The sequence below is a fragment of the Ursus americanus genome, chromosome 18 (genome assembly GCF_024610735.1).
Source record: "Ursus americanus isolate L20-20 chromosome 18, mUrsAme1.1.p, whole genome shotgun sequence".
Classification (NCBI taxonomy): domain Eukaryota; kingdom Metazoa; phylum Chordata; class Mammalia; order Carnivora; family Ursidae; genus Ursus; species Ursus americanus.
Genome location: NC_142144.1, coordinates 4,315,830 through 4,341,047, shown reverse-complemented (window position 1 = coordinate 4,341,047; position 25,218 = coordinate 4,315,830). Strand labels below are relative to the sequence as shown.

Here is a 25,218-nt window from a genome sequence, read left to right as displayed (position 1 = left end):
GTGTCCGCTCGACATCAGCTGACATCCAGACCCCGTGGGGGCGATGCGGGAATGAAGAAGCAGAACGCTTAAACTTTTGGCAATCAAACATTTAAAGCTTTTAATAACCGGCTTCAGTAGAATTTCTGACACAAAGCCCTCTTTGCTTAAAAAGCAGATGGCAAAATTTCAAACGGTGCACATTAATCGTCAGGGGTCCGTTCCCCTCCCCAAATTAGCCAACGGGCTGCAGGGCATTCCCTAGAAACCACTAGTTCTGACAAGAGCCAACTGTCACTACTGTATATTCTCACGTCTGTAAGTTTGCAAAACTGGACTTTGCCACGAGACAGCCCCCCCCCCCACAGGTACTCAAACATCCTCTCCGACAGCACCCCGAACCCCAGCACAACCCCCTCTACCCAGACGAGCCTACAACAGTGGTGTCTTTTCAGTTAACACAGTCTCCAAAGATCACAGGAAACCTGTCAACTCTCTTCCTGGGTCTCAACTTCCAATGTCTACACTTCCCTTCAGTCTTCTCTTTTGAAAGGGTGTTTCTTTCCCGCCTACAGTATCCTACCTGGCCGGCCCTCCTGGATCCCACGCTGCTGGGTCCGTGACCCAAGTCCCCTGGGGAGATGTCTAACACGCAGCTCCCCAGGCTCCCTGAGAATGACCTGGCTGGGTTCTCCTGGCGACCCTCTGGCTTTCACACACAGGGGCCAGTGGCTCTTCCAGGGGTCCCCACGCTGCTCTGGCCCCACGGGACCTGTCACCCACCAGTTACGGGACACTCACAATATGCTGGGGGCATCTGAACGGTAGGTCAAGAATTATTCTTTTGTTTCGTCTATTTCAAGGGGAACAGGACTTTAAGCTAGAAAACGATGTGCTTCCCGAAACAGGAGGCTGGACTCATCAGAGCAGTGTGCTACCCTGTGCCGAGGAGCGCCATCTGAAAGCGTGCAACGTCAGCAGAACTTGACCTAACAGGACTCGGCTTCCCAAAGCTTCCCCCACGAGACTCCACCTGTTTTCTTACATAGGACTAGAGCTGTCTGACCTACCGGCATGAACTCTGCCTCCTCCAGAATACCCGGGCTGCTGAACAGGTCTGTCTGGCCGGAACGACGTCTGAATGGGCCTGCCGTCCTCTTCCCGCTTTTTTTTTTTTTTAAACTATAAAGTTTGTTCCGTTGAAAATGACTAACATTTGAAGCAGGGAAAGAAAAGCGGTCTACTAGAGTAAATTTTAAAACGATTTCGTTATTTGCTATACAAATATACACTTCAACTTCTACAATACCCACCCCAGTCAGACCCCGTATCTGAGGACAGGAGACCAACTCTCTGAGTCTCCGAACTCAAGGACAATATTACAGACACACAAAGGCCCTCGAAAGCTTTTGCAACTGACAAAAACTATGGAAGGAGACCAAGAGGCTCAGGTTAGGATACATTTGCCATGTTTTCCAACAGCACACAAACTCCTTTAAGGAAAAAAAAATCATCTTATCTGGACTGTCCCATTAGCTGGTCATCTTAAGTTTGCAACGATGCTGTGGCTGACAGTCTGTGCCACGTGGCTTTACTATAAAAGCCTTCTTTTCTTGGAACCGCTGTCCTCCTTCTCCAGTCCCCTCTTGTCCCAGCCAGGGTTCCTCTTCGAGTGGTGGCTCTCGGGGCTCCACGTCTCCTTGTCCCCCTCACTGAAAGCCCGGGTCTCTCTTCTGTGGCTGAGCCCTCCTTCCCAGTCACACCTTCTTCTACTCGTGGGGACATCGGTCCCAGCAGCTGGAGGCTCGCACTGCACATGAGGTCTGTGGTTGTTCGGAGCAGCCCCTCTGGCAGCGGACTGCTGCGCGCCAGCTGGATCCTGGTGGCTCCCAGGGAAGCCCGGCTCTCCCGAGGGAGGTGTCGCTCCGGGCTGCTGGGGGCTTGAAGGCTGCGGATCCCTCAGGCACGTCCCTTTGGCTTCGGGGTCCAGGCCCATCCTCCTGAGCAGTCGTGGGTCCCGAAGCCGGTCCTGAATGAGAGGCCTTTCTGGATCCTTCGTCGTGACAGTCCCAGTAGATTCCCTGGAGTCAGAGGGTGTGTGATACAGGGAAGAAGTGAAAGATGTCTTCGCAAATTCGCTGTCGAGCTTGTTGCTGGGCAAGCCGCCCTGGGGTCTGGACGCCTCTGGGGCCGCGGCGGGAGGGTGAGTCAGACTTCGCTGCAGCACGGGCTTGAGCTTCAGAATCTTGGCTGCGTCGTGCCTGTAGTTTTTGTCGCACGTCTTGATGATGGCGCCCCGCTTCTGCGCGTCCTGAATCAGGTGGTTCCAGTGCTGATTTTCCTTGAAACAGAGAAGGAGAGACAGTTACTCCCCCAAAACACCCATGTGCTTGGGAAGTGTTAAGTTTCTGCTTTCTGGTCTGAATAACAATAAATACACCCCACGAACAGATTCTCAAGAATCCATTCAAGGAAAAGTGAGTTCAAACACAGCCTCATAATGCCACGTTATCAGAGGAGAGCACTGGTCGCCGCCTGTAAGAACGAGCGTCTACCATCTCACCCTGTGGCTCGGGCCATGTGGACAGCGGAGCTCCTGCGGCCGGACCAGCGGCCAGCGGCTACTTGCACTTCCATTAGTTACAGTTAAAGCAAACGAACAGTCCCGTTGGCACAGCCGCACCTGCCACATTTCCGGTGCTCAGGGGCCACACGTGCCCAGTGGTTCGTGTGCTGGACGGTGCAGACACACAACAGCTCTGCCATCCCAGAAAGTTCCCTTGGACACCTGATCTAGAGTCGTGTCTCTCTCTCAAAAAGCTAACGTTCTGGAGCAGAAAGGCTTGGTTTCAGAGAGCCCTAACTTTTGGGTGCGTGTGACTATTTTAGAAAGAGGCCCATAGCCTTCACTGAATTCCCAAAGGCCTCCCAGACCACAAAGGGCTACACTGCCTTAATCCCCTGGGACAACTACCCACAGATTTCTCCCACCGTCTGTCTCTCTTCTGGAGGAACTTCAGTTACGAAAGCACACCTAAGGAGAAGGGAACCCCACCTGCACGCGTCTCTCCTCTCTGACCCTTCGACTTTCCTCAGCAATGAACTGCTGCTTTACAACCGTCAGAATGTGGGCCTCTTTAGAAAGAAGAGTGAGCATGAGAGGAGAAAACACAAAGCCTGACAAAAGAGGAGGAGGACAGCCGCCCTCACGTGGCCTCCTGTCCTGTTCGTAAAACTGGGTGAGGGCAGCAGTGTTTACTTGCTGCATGACCTTGGTCAAGTCAACCTCTGAGCCCGTTTCCTCATCTGTAAAATGGGCATAATGCTTTCTTTAACTGATTCTAAAATGCACGTTTTCACATTTTACCATTTCTTAATTTGGGGCACCCCCTGGCCAGGTGGCAGTTTCCGAGTACCCAATCCGGGAGGAATTCATGGCTAGGCAACCACAACCCCTCGACTTGTAGTCAATAAACCATTTAAAGAAAGAACGAGTCCCAGCTCTTGCCTGAAAACCTATCCACAGATACCTTCTGACGAGACACGAAAGTACCAGCACTAACACCTGGGAGGATGGAGACCAGGAGTTAGAAAAGAACCCCGGAGACCGTGGCGGGGCACCCTTAGGAAATGCGGGGTCCCCAACACTTATGACCACACAGGGGAACAGTCTGTGGCAGGAACAAGGACACGTGTGACTGTGTCCTGGGGAGTGACTCTGCAGTTCTAGACTCGGAGACCGAAGTCCTTTCAGGAATATCGCAGCCTGTTCATTCTGTGTGTATTTTCTCTCTTATGTATGAACAAGGGCGACAGGATAAAAGTCTGTCTCGTCGAAACAGACCTGAAAGAGTTCTTTCAATAAATACAAACTTCTACGTGAAAATGAAGTGCAGCTTAACAGCAGTAGGCACAATAATGATTCCTATCGCAGTGGCTTCTGGGACTGGACGGACTGGACTCTGTGAGGGCTAAAGGCTCGTGCACAAGGTGCGCGCACAGGGCCGGCGTGCGCCAGACAGGCCCGCACAAGCACTACCGGGCCCGGGCCTCCCCCTCACTCTGGAACGTTCCAGAACTGCTCACCCTGAGGCTGAAACACAGACGTGACGTGAAGCAGATGGCCTTGCTGCTATTTTTGCCAAGTCTACGGCACCTCAACTTGGTATCTGATCTGATCCTAGGATCACAAAAACAGTTTTGAGAAGGACTATTCCTCTCCTTCACCAATGATTCCGTTTCCATAAGGGAAACCGGGCTAAGAATTAAAAAAAAAAAAAAAAAAAAAAAAAAAAAGGGAAAAAAGCCCCAAGGACCACAGACGTCATTGGAAAGCCCAAGTGATGCACTGGGAGTTTTCCTGTTCTCTCCTTTCTGTGTCTTTCTGTGCCACTGGCTTCCGCCAGTGCAGACACCCCAGCTCCCCGTGTGTTCTGGGGGCTCCCCGTGTGCCCCGGAGGCTCCCCTGCCCCCACTCCGTCCAGCACAGTCACGCCTCATCCATCCCCAGTCTCTCCAGGGGGCATGCCGCCGCCGCCAGGGTACCTGCAGACTCCCAGGTGCCAAAGAGGGGAGGCAGTAAAAACAGGGGTGCCCAGGAAGGCTGCTTCAATCAGGGCGTCACTAGGAGACACACAGCTCTAACAACTTTTTACCTTTCAGGTTAAAACACTACCAAAATTCAACTGTGTCAAAAGAATAATTCTAATAGATTAATCAAGAAATCATTTGTTAACACTGAGATCCTTATGGCACCAGGAAAAACAATTCTATTAAAAAAATCTTTCGAAGTAAGTAGAGATTCACAGAGAAGTTCGTGCACCCTTCATGTGGTCTCCCCAGATACTTATAAAAATATTTTTTTAAACTTTCAATTTATATGTAAATTTTTGTGGCAGAGAAACATAATAAAGTGAGATAACAGAAATTATAAAAATATGTATCTCCCTGAATTTCATCCCCAGCAAGTCCAAGTGGAAATTCAATTTCAAAAAGCAGAATGAATCATACTGCTACCTGTTCCAATGCATTCATTTAAGAGTGATGTAAAGATTTATTTTTAATAGTTTTATTTTACAATGTCAATATTAATAATATATTCAAAACAAAATCTTAAGCAATACTCAAACTTACCATAACAAATTTTCGATATCAACTTAAAAATAGGTGGTATGCAGCTTTTAAAAATTCCTTCAAGGGGCACACAAACAACAGAAGACCACAAATGTAGGGACAAACTGAATGAGAAAGACTGTATTTGAATGCCCTCTGGTGGTACTAACCAGGAAAAAAAGGGGGAAAATAGTGAAAAAAATCTAATCTAATGCGTTAGCTCCACTCCTAACATAACCACTGACTTTGTAAAATACGGAAACGAGAAGAATTCAAAGCTATGACCCCTCACAAGGCAAGCAGCAAACACCGGCGGTTAGCTGGCTGTGACACCACGAAGGAGGCCGCACCCTTCGTCTACCATGGACGTAAACCTGCCCGTCTCCTGCAGGAGCTCTGACACGGCCTCCCCCCACCCAATGACACAGTGCGAGCAGAACGCTCCCAGTGCCAAAACAGAAAGGAAGATCCAAGCTTCCTCTTGCAAATTCCCTCTGGCTGGCGTTAAGCAGTAGCTGAGTGTCTGCTAAGCGCCAACTGTTCTAGCACTTTACGCGAACGGATGGATTTACGGATCTCAACAGTCCTATGATGGAGACGTAATTTTTTTTTCTTAATTACGGACGCTGTGGATACTTGGGGCTTGGACTGGGGAAGAGCCAGCGGTTTGCATCTATAAAAGCTTCCAGGGAGAAGTTGCTGAAGGACAGGACAACCAGGGGGAAGCAGCTCATTATTTTATAACCCTGCAATCCATTCCATTTTGATGGAAAATAAAAACAAAACCTCAACCCGGTATCAGTCACAACGGGCAAACTTCGGAGCACCCTGGTCCCGAGAATGCACCTACCATGAGGGTCCTTAAATGTCCGAGGATGAAGAGGCTGTACTTGGCTCGTGTGATGGTGACGTTCAGTCTCTGCAAACTTGCCAGAAATCTAAGCAATAAAAACAAAGTTACTTCTTTCTGCAGGATGACTTAGCATAAGTGCAGGTGAGACACAGACACTGCTTCAGACCGCTTTTCTTGGGCTCCTTCTCCTTCTTTAATGGTACCTCGTTTTCTCCCTCTTCCCAACCCAGGGTCCCCAGCGAAGCAGCAATTCCCATTAAAACCGGTGAACGAAAGTCCCGGAGCTTTCCTTCACAGTGACGCATCTGTCTGTCAATCTCCTATTCTGCCTTGGAGGAGATACTGGGAATTTTAACAGTGTCATTCTTAAGCTTTAGAGACATCCTAAAACTACGCTACTCAATCAGTTGTTCTTACTTTAAATATACTTGAGATTAGTAAAATGCTGTAGAACGAGAGCAGAAGCGCACATCAGACACACGTCCCAACACACCGGGCTCGAGATCACAGACAAGGAAAAAGCCGACGACACTCACCCGATTGAGCCCTGCATGGTATTTGCTCTGACACATGTGACAATGACGCAGTCCTTCTGCCGGCCCTGGAACCCATCCACGGTGTCTACTTCGGCTGGCCTAGCGACAAAAAAAAAAAATAGGTTTATTGGAAAAGCTTAAGATAATGATTAAATATGTATATTTACACAGTAGTATTTTCCAGCTTTTCTCCTGGTATCTTTTGTTGATATACAATTCACGTAACAGAAAATTCACCACTTTACAGTACTCAGTGGTTTTCAGTATATTCACTATGTTGTACAACCACCGCCGCGATGTACTTTCACATTCCTTCACTCGTGCCTCTTAGCAGTTAATCTCGATCCTTCCCTCTCTCCAGGCCTAGCAACCGTGAGTCTACTTCGTCTCGAAGTTTCATACACGTGGAATCATAACGTATGTGGCCTTTCCCGCTTGGCTTCTTTCACTTAGGACATGTTCAAGGCTCGTCCCGCTGTAGCATGTAGCGGTGCTGCACTCCCTTGAGGACTGAGTATTTCACTGTACAGATACCCCGTGGTTTATTTAGCCATTTATAATCGATGGACATCTGGGCTGTTTTCCCCTTCTGACCGTTATGAACTATGTTGCTGTCAACATTCACGCACGAGCTTTCGTGCTAACGTTTCTTCAGTTTTTTCAGGTATATATCTAGGAGTGAAACTTCTGAGTCATATGGAAATTCTATGCTTTTCTTTTTTTTTTTTTGGAGAGAAAGAGAGAGAAAGCGCGTGTGTGAATGATGGGGGAGAGGGAGAGAAAGAATCCCCAGCAGGCTCCACACCCAGCATGGAGCCCGATACAGGGCTTGATCCCACAACCCTGAAATCAGGGCCGGCCGGAGCTGAAATCAAGAGGACACCTAACTGACGGAGCCATCCATGTGTCTCCTATGCTTCACTTTTTGAGAAACTGCCAAACTGTTCTCCACAGTGATCTGCCATCTTACATTCTCACCACTGATGCATAAGGGTTCCAACTTCTCGACACCCTTGCCCAAACTTGTTATTGTCTGCTTTTTTATTAGATGGGTGAAATGGGATCTCACTGTGGTTTTGATTCGCATCTCCCTAATGACAAATGACGTGGAACATCTTTTCATGTGCTTGTTGACCATTTGTTTACGACCTACTTTTGAGAAATGCTATTCGAATCCTTTGCCCATTAAGAAAATTAGACTTTTTGAGTTGTGGGAGTTCTTTATATAGTTCAGATAGGAGACTCATCAGACACGTGATTTACAAGTACAGGTTTTCCTTGACGTAGGATGGGGTTACAGCCATTATAAGTTAAAAATATCCTAAGCTGAAGATGTAATTTACTCCACTTAACCTACTGAACACTGCGGCTTAGCCCGGCCTGCCTCAGACAGGCTCTGGACACTTACACTAGCCTGTGGCTGGGCAGAGTCATCTACCACGAAGCCCTCGGCTATAAAGCGCCGGCTGGCTCATGTGAGTTACTGGCGACCGCTCTAGAATAGGTACAGAATGGCTGTCAGCGCTCACGGTCGTTCACCCTCGTGACCGCGGGACTGACCGGGAGCTGCGGCCGCTGCTGCCCAGCACGAGGGAGGATCGCGCTGTGCTGTGTAAGCAGCTGGGAAAGATCCAGATTCAAAATCTGACCTATCGCTTCTACTGACTGTGTACTGCTTTCCCACCATCATAAAGCTGAAAAATTCTAAGTCAAACCACGTAAGTCAGGAACTATCCATATATTTTCCCATTCTGGGGGCTGTCTTCTCCCCTTTTTTCATGGTGCATTCTGACACAAGTTTCTAATTGTTACGAAGCCTAATTTATTATTTTTTCTTTGGTTACTTGTGCTTGGGTGTCATGCTGAAAAATTGTATGATTTGAGGTCACACAGATTCATACATCTGTTTTGAGTTTTAGAATTTTATCTCTTAGATTCAGTGCTCTAATCCACTTTGAGTTCATCATACTGTATGGTGTGAGACAAGAGTCAAAATTCATTCTCTCAGGTGCCTGGGTGGCTCAGCCGGTTAAGCGTCAGACTCTTAATTTCGGCTCAGGTCATGATCTCAGGGTGGTGGGATGGAGCCCCGTGTCTGGCTCTGTGCTGGGCGTGGAGTCTGCTCAAGATTATCCTCCCTCTCCCTCCGCTCCTCCCTCACCCTCCTTGTGCACTATTAAAAAAAAAAAATCCATTCTCTTGCATGTGGAGATCTAGTTGGCCCAGCACCATTTGTAAAAAGACTATTATTTCCCCACTGAATGGCCTAGGCACCCTTGTTGAAAAGCAACCGGCCATAAATGAATGAGTTTATTTCTGACCTTCCAATTCTGTTCTGCTGGTTCATACGTCTAACCTCAGGACAGGGCCAGTTCTGATAACCAGCTTTGCAGAAAGTTTGGAAATAGCAAAGTGTAAACCCTCGAACATTCAGTGTTCAAGCTATTTGGAGTGTCTTGCATTTCCACGGGAGTTTTAGGTTAAGCTTGTCCATTTCTGTACAACAGGCCACTGGATTCTGCCAGAGACACTGCAAATCACTCTGGGGAGCGCGGCCCCCTTAACAGCACAGTCTTCTGATCCACGGACACAGACTGTCTTTCCACTTACCTCGGCTCTCATTAACTTCCTTCAACAACGTTTTGTACTTTTTAATGTATAAGTTCTACACTTCTTTACTACATTCATTCCTAAGTATTTTGTTCTTTTTGATGCCATTAAAAACAATTTTTTAAATTTCCTTTTCAGATCGCTCGTTGCTACTGTCTACAAATACAACTAATTTTTGTATACTGATCTTGCATCCTACAAGTTGGCTGAACTCATTAGAATGGTTTATGTGGTTTTTGATATATAAGGTCCTGGCAGCTATGAAAAAGGATAGTTTTATTTCTCTTATAATATGGATGCCTTTAATTTCTCTTCTTGCTCCATTATCCTGCTTAGAACCTCTCATACAGTGCTGCACAGAAGTGATGAGAGCAGGTGTCCTTCCTGATCCTGGGGGGACAGCACTCAGTCTCACCATCAAGTATGATGTTAGCTGTGGGTTTTTCACAGATGCCTTTTATTACGTTGAGGAAGTTCCTTTCTATTACTCGTCTGTTGAATGTTTTTATCATGAAAGGGTACTGGATTTAGTCAAATGCTCTTTCTATATCAACTCAGATGATCAAGTGGGTTTTCTCCCGTTAGTCTATTAAAATGGTGTGTCACATTGATTTTTGTATGTTGAACCAACCTTGCATTCCTGAGATAATCCCACTATGGTCTTGGTGTATAATCCTTTTAATATGCTGCTGAATTCAGTTCCCATTATTTTGTTTGAGGATTTTTACATCCATATTCATAAAGGATACTGGCCTGCAGTTTCTCTCTTCTTGTGATGTCTCTCCGTGGCTCTGGTATGGTTATATTGGCCTCATAAAAGGAGTTAGAAAGTCTTCCCTCCTCTTCTATTTTTTGGAAGAGTTTGAGAAGGATCGGTGTTATTCTTATCTTAATGTTTGGTAGAATTCACCAGTGAAGCCTGGTCCTGGGCTTTCCTTTGTTGGAAAGTGTTTGATTACTAACTCCATCTGTTTACTTTTTACAAGTCTGTTCAAATTTTCTATTTTTTTCTAGAGCCAATTTTGGTAGCTTGTGTGTTCCTAGTTTAAGAAATTTTAGAATTAATGGATTTCCAATAATCTTTAATTTTACTGTTGAGGTAAGAAGACAAAAACATGATCTTCACCCTGTACATAAAGGCATGAAAAGGATTAAATACTTCATTCTAAGTGAAAGTGTTACTTTGTGAATCTTACTAGAATGAGAATTCAGATTAACAAGTCATGGAACTAAAGGAAAAGGCCTGGAGGGTTTCTCAGTCGGTTCCACTGCCAATGGTGGTGAGGACATTCCAACCAGCAGGAGGTAGGTACTCTGTCTATGGCTGGTCTGCGGGGCCGGGAGTGTGAGCGTTCCCTACCCAGCATGACCGTGAAGCCTCGAGTCTCCTCCTGCTGTAGCACCACGGCCTAAGACCATTTCCTAGAATTAGGCTTCCTTTTATCCCCTTTCTTCTTTTTAATTCAAAAGAAAAACTGGAAATATCTGTAAAAATATAGATGCCTCACCCTTTTCTATCAAATTCTTTGTCCAAATCCTTCTGAATCATCGTCTTCTGAGCCTTGTAATGGGTTATTATGCCAATGTTCCGGAAAGTAACATCCCTTCTTTTGTCTTTAATAAGTTTAATTATTTCCATTACCAGTTTTATTTCTTGAACATTTACATATGAGCTAAATAAGATGAAAAAAAACAAAACAAAACACATCAAAACTAATAGCAGTCCAACTGCTGGCTTCAGTCCTACTTTGTTTTCCGCTACACTGAAGGGCAGGCAGTAATCAGCGGCTCAAAGAAGCTGTTATAATGACCATTAATATCGCATACTTGAAAACCTATAACCACCCAGTGAAACAGGAAGTTGTAAGAAAGAAAAGACTCTGAAGTCAACTGAAGTTTACTCACCGATCTCTTCAGTTGTTGTATCGGGTACAGCAACAGTAAAGAACAAAAGTATTTATAATAACGAAGACATGAGTAATAAATAGCTAACACTAAGAATTTACTATCTTCCACACACGGAAAAAAGTGCTTTAGTCGTCTTATCTTCCTTAATTCCCCACCTCTGGCTGCGTAGACTGCACACCCCACGGCCAAGGGGATGCCGTCCACACAGACTAAATGTGCCGTGGCCCCCAGAGGCGAACAGCATGGACAGAACCCTGGAGTAGGCTGGCCTCCTCACTGGCCTTCACACTGGCCGCCTCCTGCACCCCCCGCCCAGCTCCCAGACTGCACGCACCCTTCGTCACTGTGCTGGGAGCAACACGCACTGCACCCAGGCTACCTTAATGGTCTCGCTTTAAGGGCCTTTAATACCCGCAATCTTAACTTGCAGCTTACTCTACAGAAAACCCCGAGAGCCAGTTACTTCTTCTATCCCTGAAGCCTAATTTACTTTCCTTGTCACCTCTCAGGTCAACAGTCAGGTCAACAACCTTCACCCCCACAATGCTTATGGCCAACTGCTTCTCTATATCCCTAACTTCTTCACTCAACGTCCTCCCCCCCCACCTCGGTAGCTCAACTAATAGCTAATCCACACTGAGGACACCACCTGTTCTACGGCACTCTTGGTGACAGAGGCGAGGTGGCATCTGTATTTCCCCGTACTCCACACTAGGACCTGTGCTAACAAACGCAGCCTCCAGGCCGTTACCCCATTTTCTCACGAGAAGGCCTGACTCCTTTGAAGTTTCTCCTACTTAGCAGTCACCACTCCCTTTTCTTCGTCCTTCACAGACCGCGTGAATACGGTCCCTTAGTCACAATCCCGCACATCAGGTACTGTCCACCCTCTGTCTCCCACCTTAATTCAGATGGATCTATACTGATCCTCACACCGCTTAACCCAGCTGGAGTACGTAATTACCTTGGCGGTTACCCAGCTGTGTCTCTCTCTCCTCTCAGACCACAAGAGCCATGCACTGGGGCCATGTCTGACTTACTCACAGCTGTGATCTTAGCATGCATTTACTCAAGTGCTTACCATGCCAGGGATTACGATCCCCATTATACAGTTAAGAAGAACTAAAAGGCCAAAATGTACAGAGAAAGATATTAGTAATTTATGATGAAGAAGGAAAAGCTACTAGCCTAGCCACAGAAGAATGACTGTGCCCCGGCACTAGGCAAAGAGATGTATGGAAAATGTTTTCCATGTCGATATGAACAAAAATAACTCCGGGACCATCCCTGGGGACTGGAGAGAGGAAAACATACTCATTATCCCGTCTTTCTGAACCGTCTCCGACATCAAACACCAGGTAAGGTTGAAATGGCCAGTCTGATGAACACCGATTGGTTTCTGTCTGTCTACAAAAAAGCAGCGACCATTCAGAATACAAGTTATAAGAAAATATTTTATTTTTATTACAATTTTTTTTGTTAGGGAGGGAGCTGGGGATAAGAAATACCTTATTTTATCAAAATGTGTTTTAGTGAAAGGTAAAAAAGAGATTTGATTTGTTTTTCTCCCTAGGCTAGGGAGAGTGATCTACGCAATTAAAGATAACTGCAACTGAAGCGTCACTCCTGGCACGGTAAGTGAAAGAGAGCAAGCCAGAGAACACAGTCCCCAGCTTACAACGGTGCAAGTCACAATTTTTTGACTTTACTGTGCTGCAGAAGCAATACATTTCAGTGGAAACCGTACTTGGAATTTCGAATGTGGATCCTATCCAGGGCTAGCAACACGCGGTACAACGCTCTCACGAGATGCTGGGCAGCAGCGAGGTGCCACTCCCAGTCAGCCCCGCGGTCACAAGGGCAACCGACTTCTACACTGACGACCACGCTGTTTGTCACTATCAGTACAGTCTTTGATAAATTGCACGAGATATCCAACACTTTACTATAAAATGGGCTGTGTGCTGGAGGATTTTTGCTAACTATAGGCTAACATAAGTGCTCTGAGTACGTTTGAGTAGGCCAGGCCAAGCCATGTCTCGTAGGTTAGGTGTACTAAACCCATTTCTGACTTACGGTATGTTTACTGGGACATAACTCCATCGTAAGTTGAAGAAGATCTGTACTATGCTGAGTATGGTGTGATTCTTTTTTTCAAAAATTTAAAAAGGAAAAAAGGAAAAAAAGATATGCATAGTACAAGGACTAGAAATAGATACACCAAGATGTTACCAGTGATTATTTCTAGCACAAATAAAGGCAATCCTCCCCCTTCTTTTTTATCCGCATTTGCTAAAATCAACATGGATTTTGTAATTAGAAAAAATTATTAAACCTTGGATTTATGCTTTTTATGACAAGACTTAAGAATACAGTAAAATAGCTATTCTTCCTAAGCAGCTAAGCCCACAAATAAAATAAGCCAATAGGTAATGAGTGGAACTCACCTATTTGTTTTCAAGCTTCTGTTATAAACATAATTAGAGGGGAAGAGACATATGTCCGGGTGCATCCTGTACTGAACAGTAAGCTGTAAAATGGGCAGCCTGCCGATCATATTATGCTCCACGTTGTCTTCCAACAGCTTGTAGAAGCGCGCCATCATGGACTGGTCGTAGCCGTACTCCTGTGCTTTCTGCAAAGGGGGAAAACAGCCATGTCCAAGCACTTGTTTATGCCTTCCCTGCTACTGTAGAAACAGTCACTGAGCTCTCCTATGTAAGCGGGAAGGTTTAAGTGGCATAAGATGACCAACAACCCCAGATTCGGAGAAAGAGGCTTCCGACTCCGGGACTTGAAAAGCCATTTAGCTTGACCGTAAAAGTTTCTTTAGAAAACCCACATAATGCTTATGAAAAAGATGTGACCTGGGGCACCTGGCTGGCTCAGTCAGTAGAGCATGCGACCCTTGATCTCAAGGTTGTGAGTTCAAGCTCCATGTTGGGTGTGGAGCCTACTTACTTAAAAAAAAAAAAAAAAAAAGACGACGACATGATCTTGTAATGGCCACAACTAAAGCTATTTTGATGCTAACAGAGGTCACCTAAAAGAATAACAAACAAAGAATTGCAACACAGATTTTAACAATTATACCTAAGGTATTCTCTCACAAATGGAAATATAGGCTGTCATTGTACACGAGTCTTTTATTATTTTTAAAAATTTTTATTTATTTATTTGAGAGAGAGCAAGCTAGAGAGAGAGAACGCACAAGCAGAGGAAGGGGCAGAGGGAGAAGCAGACTCCCCGCTGAGCAGAGAAGCCCGATGCAGGGCTCGATCCCAGGACCCCAGGATCATGACCTGTGCCGAAGGCAGATGCTTACCCAGCTGAGCCTCCCAGGAGCCCCGTACACAAGCCTTTTAAAGACCAATCTCCTTATCCACCCTCCATCCATCCGTCTATCCAACATACACTGAGCACCTAAAATCTGGGGTGCTGAGACTGCTAAGGTGAATTAGATCAAGTGCCACAGAATTTGTATTCCACTGGAGGAGAAAGACAAGTGACAATAATTACTAAGTTGATTTCATAAACCCATTAATGAGTTACAACCTGAAGAATTAGTGACCTAAAAGAAAAATGAAGAGAACGGTTCTAACATTATTGTAGCTGTGCCTTGGGATGTACTTTTCAATGTCAACATCATACAAATATTCAAAAAGTATTGCGTCTTAAATACTCTAGAAGTAAATGTGCACTGAAGAATGCACTAAGACAATGGAGATGGGATCTTCACACGTGATGCTGCAGACGTGCGTGCCAGGTTCAAAAAACCTACTGGGGAGAAAAGGCATTACTTCCTAAATCATAGGTTATTTCTGTATGTGGTTTTAAATAGGTTTTATAACTAAATAAAATAGTAGTAGTAGACATTCAACAATTTTATCTACATCCCCAGAGGCTGATCTATTCTCGAGTTAGCCAAAACCTATTTTGAATCTCTCTGGGGGAAAAGAAAAAGGTAACAGCCCCGCCTGCAGAAAAAAAATTGAGTCTATCCTACAGAATGATGGGATTTCTATATTCTGACATGGAAGGATATTCCTGATCTAGTCATAAAAAAAAAAAAGACAATTTGGCTTCTGCCCACTTTAAAGCAAACCCTACAATCATCCAAGCACCACACACAAACCTTAGAGCCCCTGACATCCCGTATCCTAGTGACTTATTCACTGTTACCCCCTAGACGCAAGCTCCAGAAGGGCGGGGACTTTTGTCTGTTTTCTTCACTGTTTTAACACCAGCACCTAAAACAGCCCTAAATGAGGCCAGCACTCAATGAATACTGATGGGAAGAAACGAACACACAAATGCCCAGCAAAATCTGTTAAAATACTCACTAAACTGTTCCCAGTCATTTTCCTTAGAAACAGGTGGATAGAAAAGCATTTGAGAAAATTAACTTTGTAATTATTTTCCAAATTTTCCGCAGTAAGGCCATATTATTTCTGTAATAGTAATAACAAAAAGCCCAAACACATTTTTCTCATTTTTGCTGCTTATATCAACCACCAAAGTAAGCAGTAAGGTTGGGGCCCATCAACAATCCCTTTTCACTACATGCTGATCCCTTCAAGAAGTCAGTAAACTTGTGAAGTCCCGTGTTATCCGAAAGAAATGCAGTACAGACTCGGTTCTTCATTACTCTCCATGAACAGAATCACCTGCCGTTTTTCCCTACGGACACAAATTTTCACTCAGAGGTGGGTGTGCTTCCGGGCTAACACCCTAGTGTGATCACGCACGTGTGCTCAGACGTCAAAGAGCTGCACCAGCATTGTCGATAACTCCAAAGTTAAAACACAGTAATGACAACAAAAACCACTTGCTTTCATTCCACGACTGCACGGAAATGCTTTGAAATGATCTGTTCTCTGGGGTTATTTATGCATCCACCACTCTGTACAAACAATCTATGTATTAGTGAAATATACAACTATTATTAAATTGGTCTACACCTATGCAGATTACCCAAAACATCTACCCAAAGTCCCGATTCTGGTGTGCATTTCTAGGAGGCCTCTCGGGTGAGATAATGGCAGAGGGCCATATTCGAGGTGCTGGCTGGTCCTTCCCATAAGTGGGGTTCATAGCCCCTTTTCTCTTCCTGACACTCATCCTGACAGAGGATAGGAGAGGCACAGGCTTTTTTTTTTTTTTTTTGTACGCTAGGACACAGAATTCTAAAACTGGAAATGTACTCTGAGAGCACATTTAAAGTACTCTTTATAATGTTTTCCTCAAATTCGCATACATTTAAATATGAATCAGGAGGTTAGGAAACTTCTTTTAAAATTTTTCTTTTATTATTGTTTTGGGGTTTATGTTACTAAAATGGATCAGATACAGCCCTTACAACAGCTGCGCACTGCCTCTTCCCAAGAAAGAGCAGGCCGCACACAGAACACGGTTGTTGCCGTCTTCTGGTCTCGGGAGCGCACACTGCTTGGATCACATGTGCACATAAGCACAATCAGGAACAAAGGGACATTTTCACAGACTTTTACTCTTTAACGGTGGTTCTCTTTTCTTAGCCATTCCCTACTTTTCCTTCCAAATAAGAGATGATGATCCAAGAAAGACCCCCTCCAAACACAAGAACAGAAAAGGCCCTTCCACTTTAAAGCAGTAGGACATGAAACTAACTTACCATAGAAATGACCGTGGGAGGGAGCTGTTTAGGATCTCCGACGAGGATGAGCTTGTTACAACGATGGATGAGTGGAGTAAGAGTCTCAACCTCACAAGACTGCCCGGCCTTGGGAAGAAAGTACAGGATGAGAAAGTGTCCCTAATCATCTTTGCTGCTTCTTTATCCACGTACACTTCATCTAGTTCATAAAAGTTCTAACATTCAGAAAAGCATCACACTTTCTCCTTCTGCACTGAATATCAAAAATAAGGATTTTTGAGTATACTTATCCTGATGAGCACCAGGTGATTAAAATAACTTAAAAAATAAGAAAAACAAAATGAAAAAAAAAAAGTAAGGTGTTTTTTTTTTTTTTTTTTTGGTTAGAAAAGATAACAGCAACAACAGAAACAAATATTCTTAACAATCAATTAAAAAGAACCACGACAGGTGCACTGTGAAGTCAGCACCACTCGGGTACCATGACCACTTGGGAACCAGCCACAAGCTGGAAGGCGTGTAATGCCCCTGTTCTATGTTCTCTGTTCCGGCTGGGCACATGCCCAGGGGAACTGCACGGCTGTGTGTCCCTTTCTCCCCGCCACCCCCTTTCTTCCTTGTTCCCCGCAGGCCTCATCATCTGCAAGACTCAAGCTTCTCTTCAATGACATTTTCTTCAATTATTTCATCATTTCCATGGTTTCTGTTCTTTCGTTTTGGTGAGATTGGATCTTGGATTGATCCTCTGTTATCTAATTTTCCAAGACTTTTGTCTTCTGGCTCTACATTCTGGCAAACAGTAGGTACCCAACAAATGCTTGCTCAATGAATGAACTACGAATAAAGGATGTTAGCTGAAAATATTGTGGCTCAGAGCTGTCCAAAGTTATATTAAAACTGCTTCAAAAGGGAACAAGAGCTATTCCAAGCAGAAGCGAGATACTCCTTAGGAAGGATCTGCTGGGGACAATCAGGCATCCTTAAAGACTATATCCCCAATTCTGGAAAAGCCATTTAACGGTGGGGGGCCGTCAGTAGCACATTTCAACATAAGAGTCTACGCACACGTGACAGCAGGTAAAAACCAGCTGCACAAGGCCTCTGCTCTCCCTAACTCAGCAGCAGCACGGTTCCCCGAAGCCTCGGCCCTCACAGCACCATCCAATTCGTACCGCCGACCCCCTACTGACCTCATCGACGATGACACAACTGAAGGGGACGCCCCCTTGTCCACGAAAAGCAGACTCAAGCAGTAAACCGCCGCTCGTGCTCAACGTGCAGCAGATGACATGGGACTCTAGGATGATGATGCTCTGTGTTTTTTGTGGGCGTCCTTGAACCTAAGACAACAAATAAAAGTCAATCAGTATTTAGCTGTATATAAATTCTTGATTATGGCAGGCCTATTTTTACTGTAAAACATCCTCCATTTATTACGTGATAAAAATATTTAGTGAACGACGGGGAACCTCAAATCTAGAAAACAGCAGAAACGTTCAAGATAATCCGAAACTACCGGAGAGAACACTGTGCTCTGTATGTCGTCTAAGCTCAGAACAGGATTTAAGCACGTTAGGAAAAATGTGTTCAGGCTTGATTTGGTCAGAGCAAATTACAATTCTTACAGCAGATGTACGTGGGCAGGTATCAGAATGCGTAGAGATAGTTGTGAAGCAATTATCTGAGTTAAACTAGGGTCAGAACTCAGCTCGCACAGACTTTTTCTGTTAGTTTTTAAGTATATCATGCTGTTCTTTCTTTTACAAAGGCTCGTGCCAACGATGGCGCCTGTGACAATGAGGAGCGCTCCACCTGCACGCTAAGACAGACCACCTCGGTCCATCTCTGCCACACGGACCGCGTGACAGCGCCAGACAGGCCACGTCCCATTCGGTGTTCAAGCTAGTGAACCAGTGGTCTCATCAGAGAATCAAACAGGGGTTCGTCCCTGTGCATCTGTTCGACCCCAGGTGTGGACGCCCAGACACGCGTGGAAGCTTCAGGGAGACGGTGGGCAACTGTGGCACACACGATCGCACTGTCACACACCTCTCCTCTCGGCCACGTACTGAGGAAAACTGCCACGTACAATTAATTCAGTGGCTCACAGAACAAGGTGAAGAGCAGCGAAACCCACAGTACATGCAAAATCAGACTCCATCCTTCAACACAGACTTCATCCTTAAATTTGGGAAGTAATTTTGGGCTCAGTTCACAATTTTAATAAAAATCTTTCCAAATAATTTTGTATTTAAATGAGAAAACAGCTAATGAAAATATGAATTAAGTTCAACTGTGATTTATTTAGCTATATCGGGAAGGCTAATAATACATTCAAGAGGAAAAATCTCAGCTTAAAAATAGGAGTAACGTTACCAGTTGCTATGCCCTGCTCTCCCTGACCCCCACTGGTTTATTAGGGCTGCAGTCTGGTGATGAGGATATCTATCTGGCTCATCCTAGCTTTGATCTAAATCTTTTTCACTTTTTTTTTAAAGGCTGTATTTTTACATAAGCTCTATGCCTAATGTGGGGCTCAAACTCACAACCCCAAGGTTAAGAGTCACATGTTCCACCGACTGAGCCCGCCAGGCGCCCTTGTCTGATATTTTTATATCCAAAGAACACTGGGGAAGAAGTTACACACACTACAGAAGGATTCTTATGATCAAAAACAAATATGATAAGTTAATGCTTTCAGTCAAGAATTACAAAACATTTGTTTGTACTTTCTTTCACCAAATCCCCGGCCACTGTCATTCTACTTGAATCCAGACATGTGATTTTTTTTTCTTCTCTTTTTTGGTGTCCCTGCGTGGGCACGAATTTTATTTTAATAGGGAAAACACCTTCAAATCTACTTTTACTAACTACTCACCTGATGATAGTTATCATAACTGACTTTGCAGTGGTGGGGGTGTGAAGAGCACCTAACAATGGAGTTTGGTACTTACCCAGACCCAAAAAAGGAAAAGATACTTTATAATCACCTCTTTCTTAGAAATCTCAGTGACGGTAAGAATTAGGCTAAAGCAAAAAAACCAAATGTACACGTAATCGTATCATTTTCTCTACTTTAACATTTAAAAAAGTTTTTCATAATAAATTTTTAAATTCAATTAAGAAAAGCCCATTGGTTGTGTGAAATAATTCACAATAAAGAGAAAGAGAAAAACCTGGAAAATGCTACAGGTGAACCACTTACCTCTTTAATTTTAGAAGCTAGTTCCTGCCTCTCTTTTGAAACCTTTGCGATTTTTTCATCTAATTCTTGCCTCTGGAAAAGGTGAGAATGCAATCATTAAAGTTAAACTGAGCATTTTAAAATGCTTTCCAGCTCACTGCCTTGCCTTTCAGGTGACACTATAATGTGCCTAAGAGAGACTCGCTATTCACCCAGCTCCCTCTCTCCTCACCAGGAGTCCTGACACTCGGGCTGCGCTGCGGCCACGCTACCTCACGGTACTGCCGCCTCACATCACACTGTCTGGCCGAGAGGCCTGCAGAGACCCTCCACGGACACCAGGTCCCGGGCAGGAGAACAGCCACAGAGTCCCAGCAAACGGAAGAACCGACAGGACTGCCCAGCGGTCCTCGTGACCAAAAGCACTCCCTGCCTCGAGCGCCTGTGTGTCCGATGCACCCCCATGCAGCTTATCCAAGCCCTGCTCTTTTGGTTTGAGCTGCCCAATCTGGCCCTAGCTCAGGACTCCCAAAGCACCACACCCACAGGCCCTAAGAAAGGCATGCGCCCCAGGTCCTGCCTCTCTGTCTGCACTCTGCCTTGACCTCCCTGTGTGGCTCCTGGAGGCGGGACGTGTACTTCCTCCAGGACCTATGCGTAATAAGCATCTCTATTTCAATTTCTCTATGGTCTGGCACCCTGAGCTCCACTTAAGCATTAATCTGATAAATCTGTAACACTGTACAAGATTCTGTTCTGTCTAGTGTGTCCCAGGTGTGCTATTTCCGTCTGCGGAGGAGTCCAACCCCTGAGGCTCATTCCTTCATTAATTTCTGGGTGGTTCAAACAGGTTATTAATCACATCCCAGTCATTCCTCTAGCCATAGTGATGGGCATATAACACAGGCCTGGTAAACTACGGCTCACATTCCTTCAAAAACAGGGATTAGACCTGCTTGCACACCCAGGGACTAATCAGACTCCCTTCACGGAATTGACACATGGACAGCAGGGAAAGCAGCCCCTTCTCTCCCTATGGGTTTTCTCTCCGTCTTTCTCTCTTTCTTAAGATTTATTTATTTATCTGAGAGAGAGAGAAAGAGCGTGGACAGCGGGGGAGGGGGGAGGCAGAGTGAGAGGGAGAGAAGCAGACTCCCCAGTGAGCATGGAGCCTGACACAGGGCTTGATCCCACGACCCTGAGATCATGACTTGAGCCAAAATTAAGAGCTGGATACTTACCTGACTGAGCCACCCAGGTGCCCCTCCCATGAGTTTTCTAAGCTGGGGTGGTGGTACCCAGAGATGCTGGCACTTGTCTTCTCCAAGATGAGGAATGTGTGACACACAGAAAAATCAAGGGATGGAGAAATGACATCTGAGCCTCTGGACCCAGCTACACTGAAGTTAATCATTCCCAGAGTGCCAAAGCATAGGAGTCAGTGAATTCCCTTTTGGTCTAAGTTGGGTTTAACTTGCGACTGAAAGATATCTAATAAATTCACTACAGCTTTAATACAAGGCAGGCAACAGCAAACTAGTTTGTGGGCCAAATTCAGCTCACCATCTGTTCTTATAAATAAAGTTTTATTGGAACACTGCCACATCCATTTGTGTATGTATTATCTATCGCTACTTTTATGCTACCACAGCAGAGTTGAGTAGTTGAAACAGAGACCATATGGCCTGCAAAGTCTAAATTATTTACTACCTTTCTTTTTTAGAAAGTTTTTTAATCCCTAATATAAGGCATACCACTTTTGTATACATCTTTATACACAAATTATGCTAGTCCACAATAAAACAATGGTATCAAATACTCGTCACTAGCTTCTGTACTTATCAGCTATTAAAAAATATTCATCAAGAAATGTTTAGATACCTGTATTTCCCTTCCACCTCGGCATAAAGCACGCTGGCGGGAAAGTTCATCGAGCTGATGATCCAGAAATTCCTTTCTTCTGTGCATCTCCTGAACATGAGAAGGTAAGTCTTTTTCTTAAAAAAAAATAAATAAAAATAAAAAATGATATAATTCTCATGAATATACATATATGCATACACAATGAGAAGAAAAACTAATTCTCAAAGCAAGGCTATTTCGAGTGTCTCCAAATTACTTTTAATGCCCAACACATTACCTGTCACATACAAGGGAACCGAAGTAATGTTAGTGTGTTTGTGCTTTAATTAGTACTTACTCATTCTGTGGTTAACTTGGCTGTCCAAACTGAATTTTAGGACCTCATTATTAATAGACTTTTCTGGACCCAGCCGTACTAAATTTATATCTCCACAGTTTCCTGTTGATAAAAAAATCATACTTAGAGATCAATAAGGACACTGCCAATCTCTGTACATAATATCTATTTCTTTTTTCTTTTTTTTTTTTAAGATTTTATTTATTTATTTTGACAGAGAGAGAGAGACAGCCAGCGAGCGAACACAAGCAGGGGGAGTGGGAGAGGAAGAACCAGGCTCCCAGCAGAGCAGGGAGCCCGATGCGGGGCTCGATCCCAGGACCCTGGGATCACCCTCTGGGCCGAAGGCAGACGCTTAACGACTGAGCCACCCAGGCGCCCCCATAGTATCTATTTCTAAGCGAGCATGTTAACAATCAGGGAAGGGAGCCAACATTAACTATCAATCAGCTACACACCTGAAACTACACTAGAGCTTCATCCACATTAGATATTCTTCATGACCAGCCTACAGGGTGAGTACTTACCATTTCTACCTAATAAAAGCTACAGAGGTTGCATAAACAGGACATTACAAAGTTGAGATCTAATTATACCAACATTTCTCAAACTATGTTCTTTACAACATTCTGTAGTAAAATACATTTGGGAAAGGGGAGTTAAAGTAAGATAGACTTCTTAACCACAGGATGTATCAGATATGTAAAGACTTTCATATATTAATACATATTTGAATTTCCAAGACAGAATCATATTTTACTATCAAATCCTTTTCTGTGGAATATTCACCACAAAGTTTTGGAACTCTACCCCACATCACGCACCCCTACTCCAGAATCTCGGGGACATGAGGTGCTGGAAATTGTGGAGCAGATCACTGCAAACAGTGTAAATGTCATTTAAGTGGCTATTAACCATACCTTTATTTTAGGTCACCATATTTTATATATTAATCTAAAAATCTCTCACCCAATCATTGGGCTAAATTGCACCAATCAGCACTTGTCCCAATCTGACACAACACATACTTATTTGTTTATTGTCAATTTCCTTCCACTGAATAGGGTTCTGTTGTGGTCACTGGCACGGAAGTACAATCAATGTTTGTTGAATGAATGAATGACTTACTAAGCGGTCATCTACAACATATTTTTGTTCCTAATTCAGCTCATTCTTCTAAATTTGAAGCCATCTTCTCTGGCCAACGTTTACTTGAAGGTTTCAAAACTGCTAACTTTACTTTTGTTTCCACGAGAAAGGTGGACGAAATTACCTAGAAACTCACCCCCTACAAATACCTAGAAATGCTCCATAAATTAAAACAGACTCCCTCCTTTAAACTGTAGGATGAGCTCACAGAAATGGAAGAGAAATTCCTAGGGGCCAAAAACAAAGAGAAAGCTCAAAACCAGAGCTGAAAGCCCACAAGCTGCTGAGGCTTCCCCGGGGGGGGGGGGGGGGGAGCAGGATGAGTCAGGGCTGGCACCGTCTAGGTGCTCAGAATTTTTTTTTTAACTGTATATTCAATAAAATGCAGATATTTCAAAATCTTTAGTTCTACAGAGTTTGAGAAATGTCTACATTGGCAAAACTAGCATTCCAGTGAAGACATAGGAACTTTATAATGGAGGCTTGGATTTTAAAGCCCACTGGAAAGGAAAAGGGCCTGGAAGAGGTGAGAAGATGAAAAGGAAATGCATCTAACTGCACCTGGGCTTAGCTGGGAAAAACTAAATTCTCTTCCAGGACTTTCCAACCACAGGCCCATGCCACATGTGGATGTAGGGACTAAATTATATAATACTGAGAATGACAAAGGTGACCCAATCAATATACACTTGAGAGTCTTAAAATGAGACAACGAGAAACTTTACACCAATATATTTAAAAACCTAAGAGAAGTGTTGATTTTTCTTGAAAAATATAAATTAGCCAAACTCACTAAAATATAGAAACCTGAAAAGACCTATAACAGTTAAGACATTCGGACAGTAGATTAAAACTTACCCATTTGTCAATAAACAAAAGACAACAAACAAAACAACACTAAAAACAAATTAATCTTTAAGGAATAGATAATCTGTTGTATATAAAACATTCTAAAGAATAAACAAAAAATTCTCCCCAATTCCATTTTTAAAGTCAGTGTTATGAAAACTAGAGATATGACAAAGAAAAATCACAGGCTGACCTCATTCATGAGTACTAATATTAAAAGCCTAAATTAAACATTAGCAATCTAGCAACGTGTTAAAAAATAATAATACATGACCAAGTTGACCTTATTCCAGGAATCAAAGATACTTTAATGTTAGAAAAACATTGTAATTTACTCCACTAACAGATTAAAGAAAAAAGTTTCATTATCGTTTCAACGGATGCAACAAGAAAAATGCATGCAATAAAATTCAACCGCCCCTCATGATAAAACTAATGACAAGGGAACTTCTTTATCCTGAGGAGGGTAAATACTAAAACCCAGAAATCAACAGCATACTTAGCGGCGAGATGTCCCAGGCATTTCTCTAAGGACGTCCAGGGCGGCCGTAAGTAGTGGAAAGAAGTGACAATGAATGCGGTATAAAAGACCAAAGTTCTTTCCTACGGCCAGAAGGTATCATTTTTTTCTCCAACAAAACTGAAGATCCAAGCCGGATGCCTGGCCAGCCCTGTCCTGATCCCGGCCCGGCCGCGCAGTCGGCACTTGCTGACAGCGCTCCCTTTCCCTCAGCCAGCCAGCGAAAGGCACGTTAGAACCACAGCACCGCGTATACACGGGAGCTGCTCCTGGGCTGTAACCTGCTACACCCACTTCTGAGGAGAATCTGGCACGATCTAGAAAACCGAAGATGCACGAATCCTTCAACCCAACAGCTGCACTTCAAGGTCTACCCCCAGTAGACCAGTGTCTTTATAAACTGTTGACCTATCATATGGGCTACACCTGACATCAAAACCCAATACAGAACTCACACGCTCCCCAAGGAACGAACACAGTCCCCGTGTCCCCTCGCTGCCTGAATCTCACGGGGGAGAGCGCAGCAAACGAACGCCCAAACCCTCACCTTCGCGGGGCTTATTATATCCCGGCTATACTGCACAGACGTTCTCTCACTTCTGCTCCTTCTTACTGATGGTAACTTCTGCTGGAGTTCCCCACAGCCCGCCAACCCCTTCCCACGGCTAACTCCTAACTACTCT

General features: G+C 44.3%; 1 protein-coding gene across 7 annotated transcripts in view; it reads right to left on the bottom strand.

Moving 5' to 3' along the window:
* Window positions 1-1,127: 1,127 nt before the first annotated feature.
* SETX (senataxin) overlaps window positions 1,128-25,218 on the bottom strand; it is a 79,173-nt gene continuing 55,082 nt past the window's right edge. For 6 of the 7 annotated variants that reach the window (XM_087869234.1, XM_087869235.1, XM_045770941.2 and 3 more), the window contains 11 exons: window positions 22,018-22,119; window positions 21,699-21,814; window positions 19,839-19,910; window positions 17,824-17,973; window positions 16,652-16,759; window positions 13,446-13,633; window positions 12,313-12,405; window positions 10,599-10,763; window positions 6,481-6,579; window positions 5,942-6,029; window positions 1,128-2,320 (listed from right to left, as the gene is read on the bottom strand). In XM_087869234.1, coding sequence (XP_087725360.1) covers window positions 1,574-2,320; window positions 5,942-6,029; window positions 6,481-6,579; window positions 10,599-10,763; window positions 12,313-12,405; window positions 13,446-13,633; window positions 16,652-16,759; window positions 17,824-17,973; window positions 19,839-19,910; window positions 21,699-21,814; window positions 22,018-22,119 — 1,928 coding nt within the window. In that variant the 3' untranslated portion in view covers window positions 1,128-1,573. The remainder of the gene's footprint in view (window positions 2,321-5,941; window positions 6,030-6,480; window positions 6,580-10,598; window positions 10,764-12,312; window positions 12,406-13,445; window positions 13,634-16,651; window positions 16,760-17,823; window positions 17,974-19,838; window positions 19,911-21,698; window positions 21,815-22,017; window positions 22,120-25,218) is intronic. The other variant, XM_045770945.2, reaches the window with a different exon arrangement.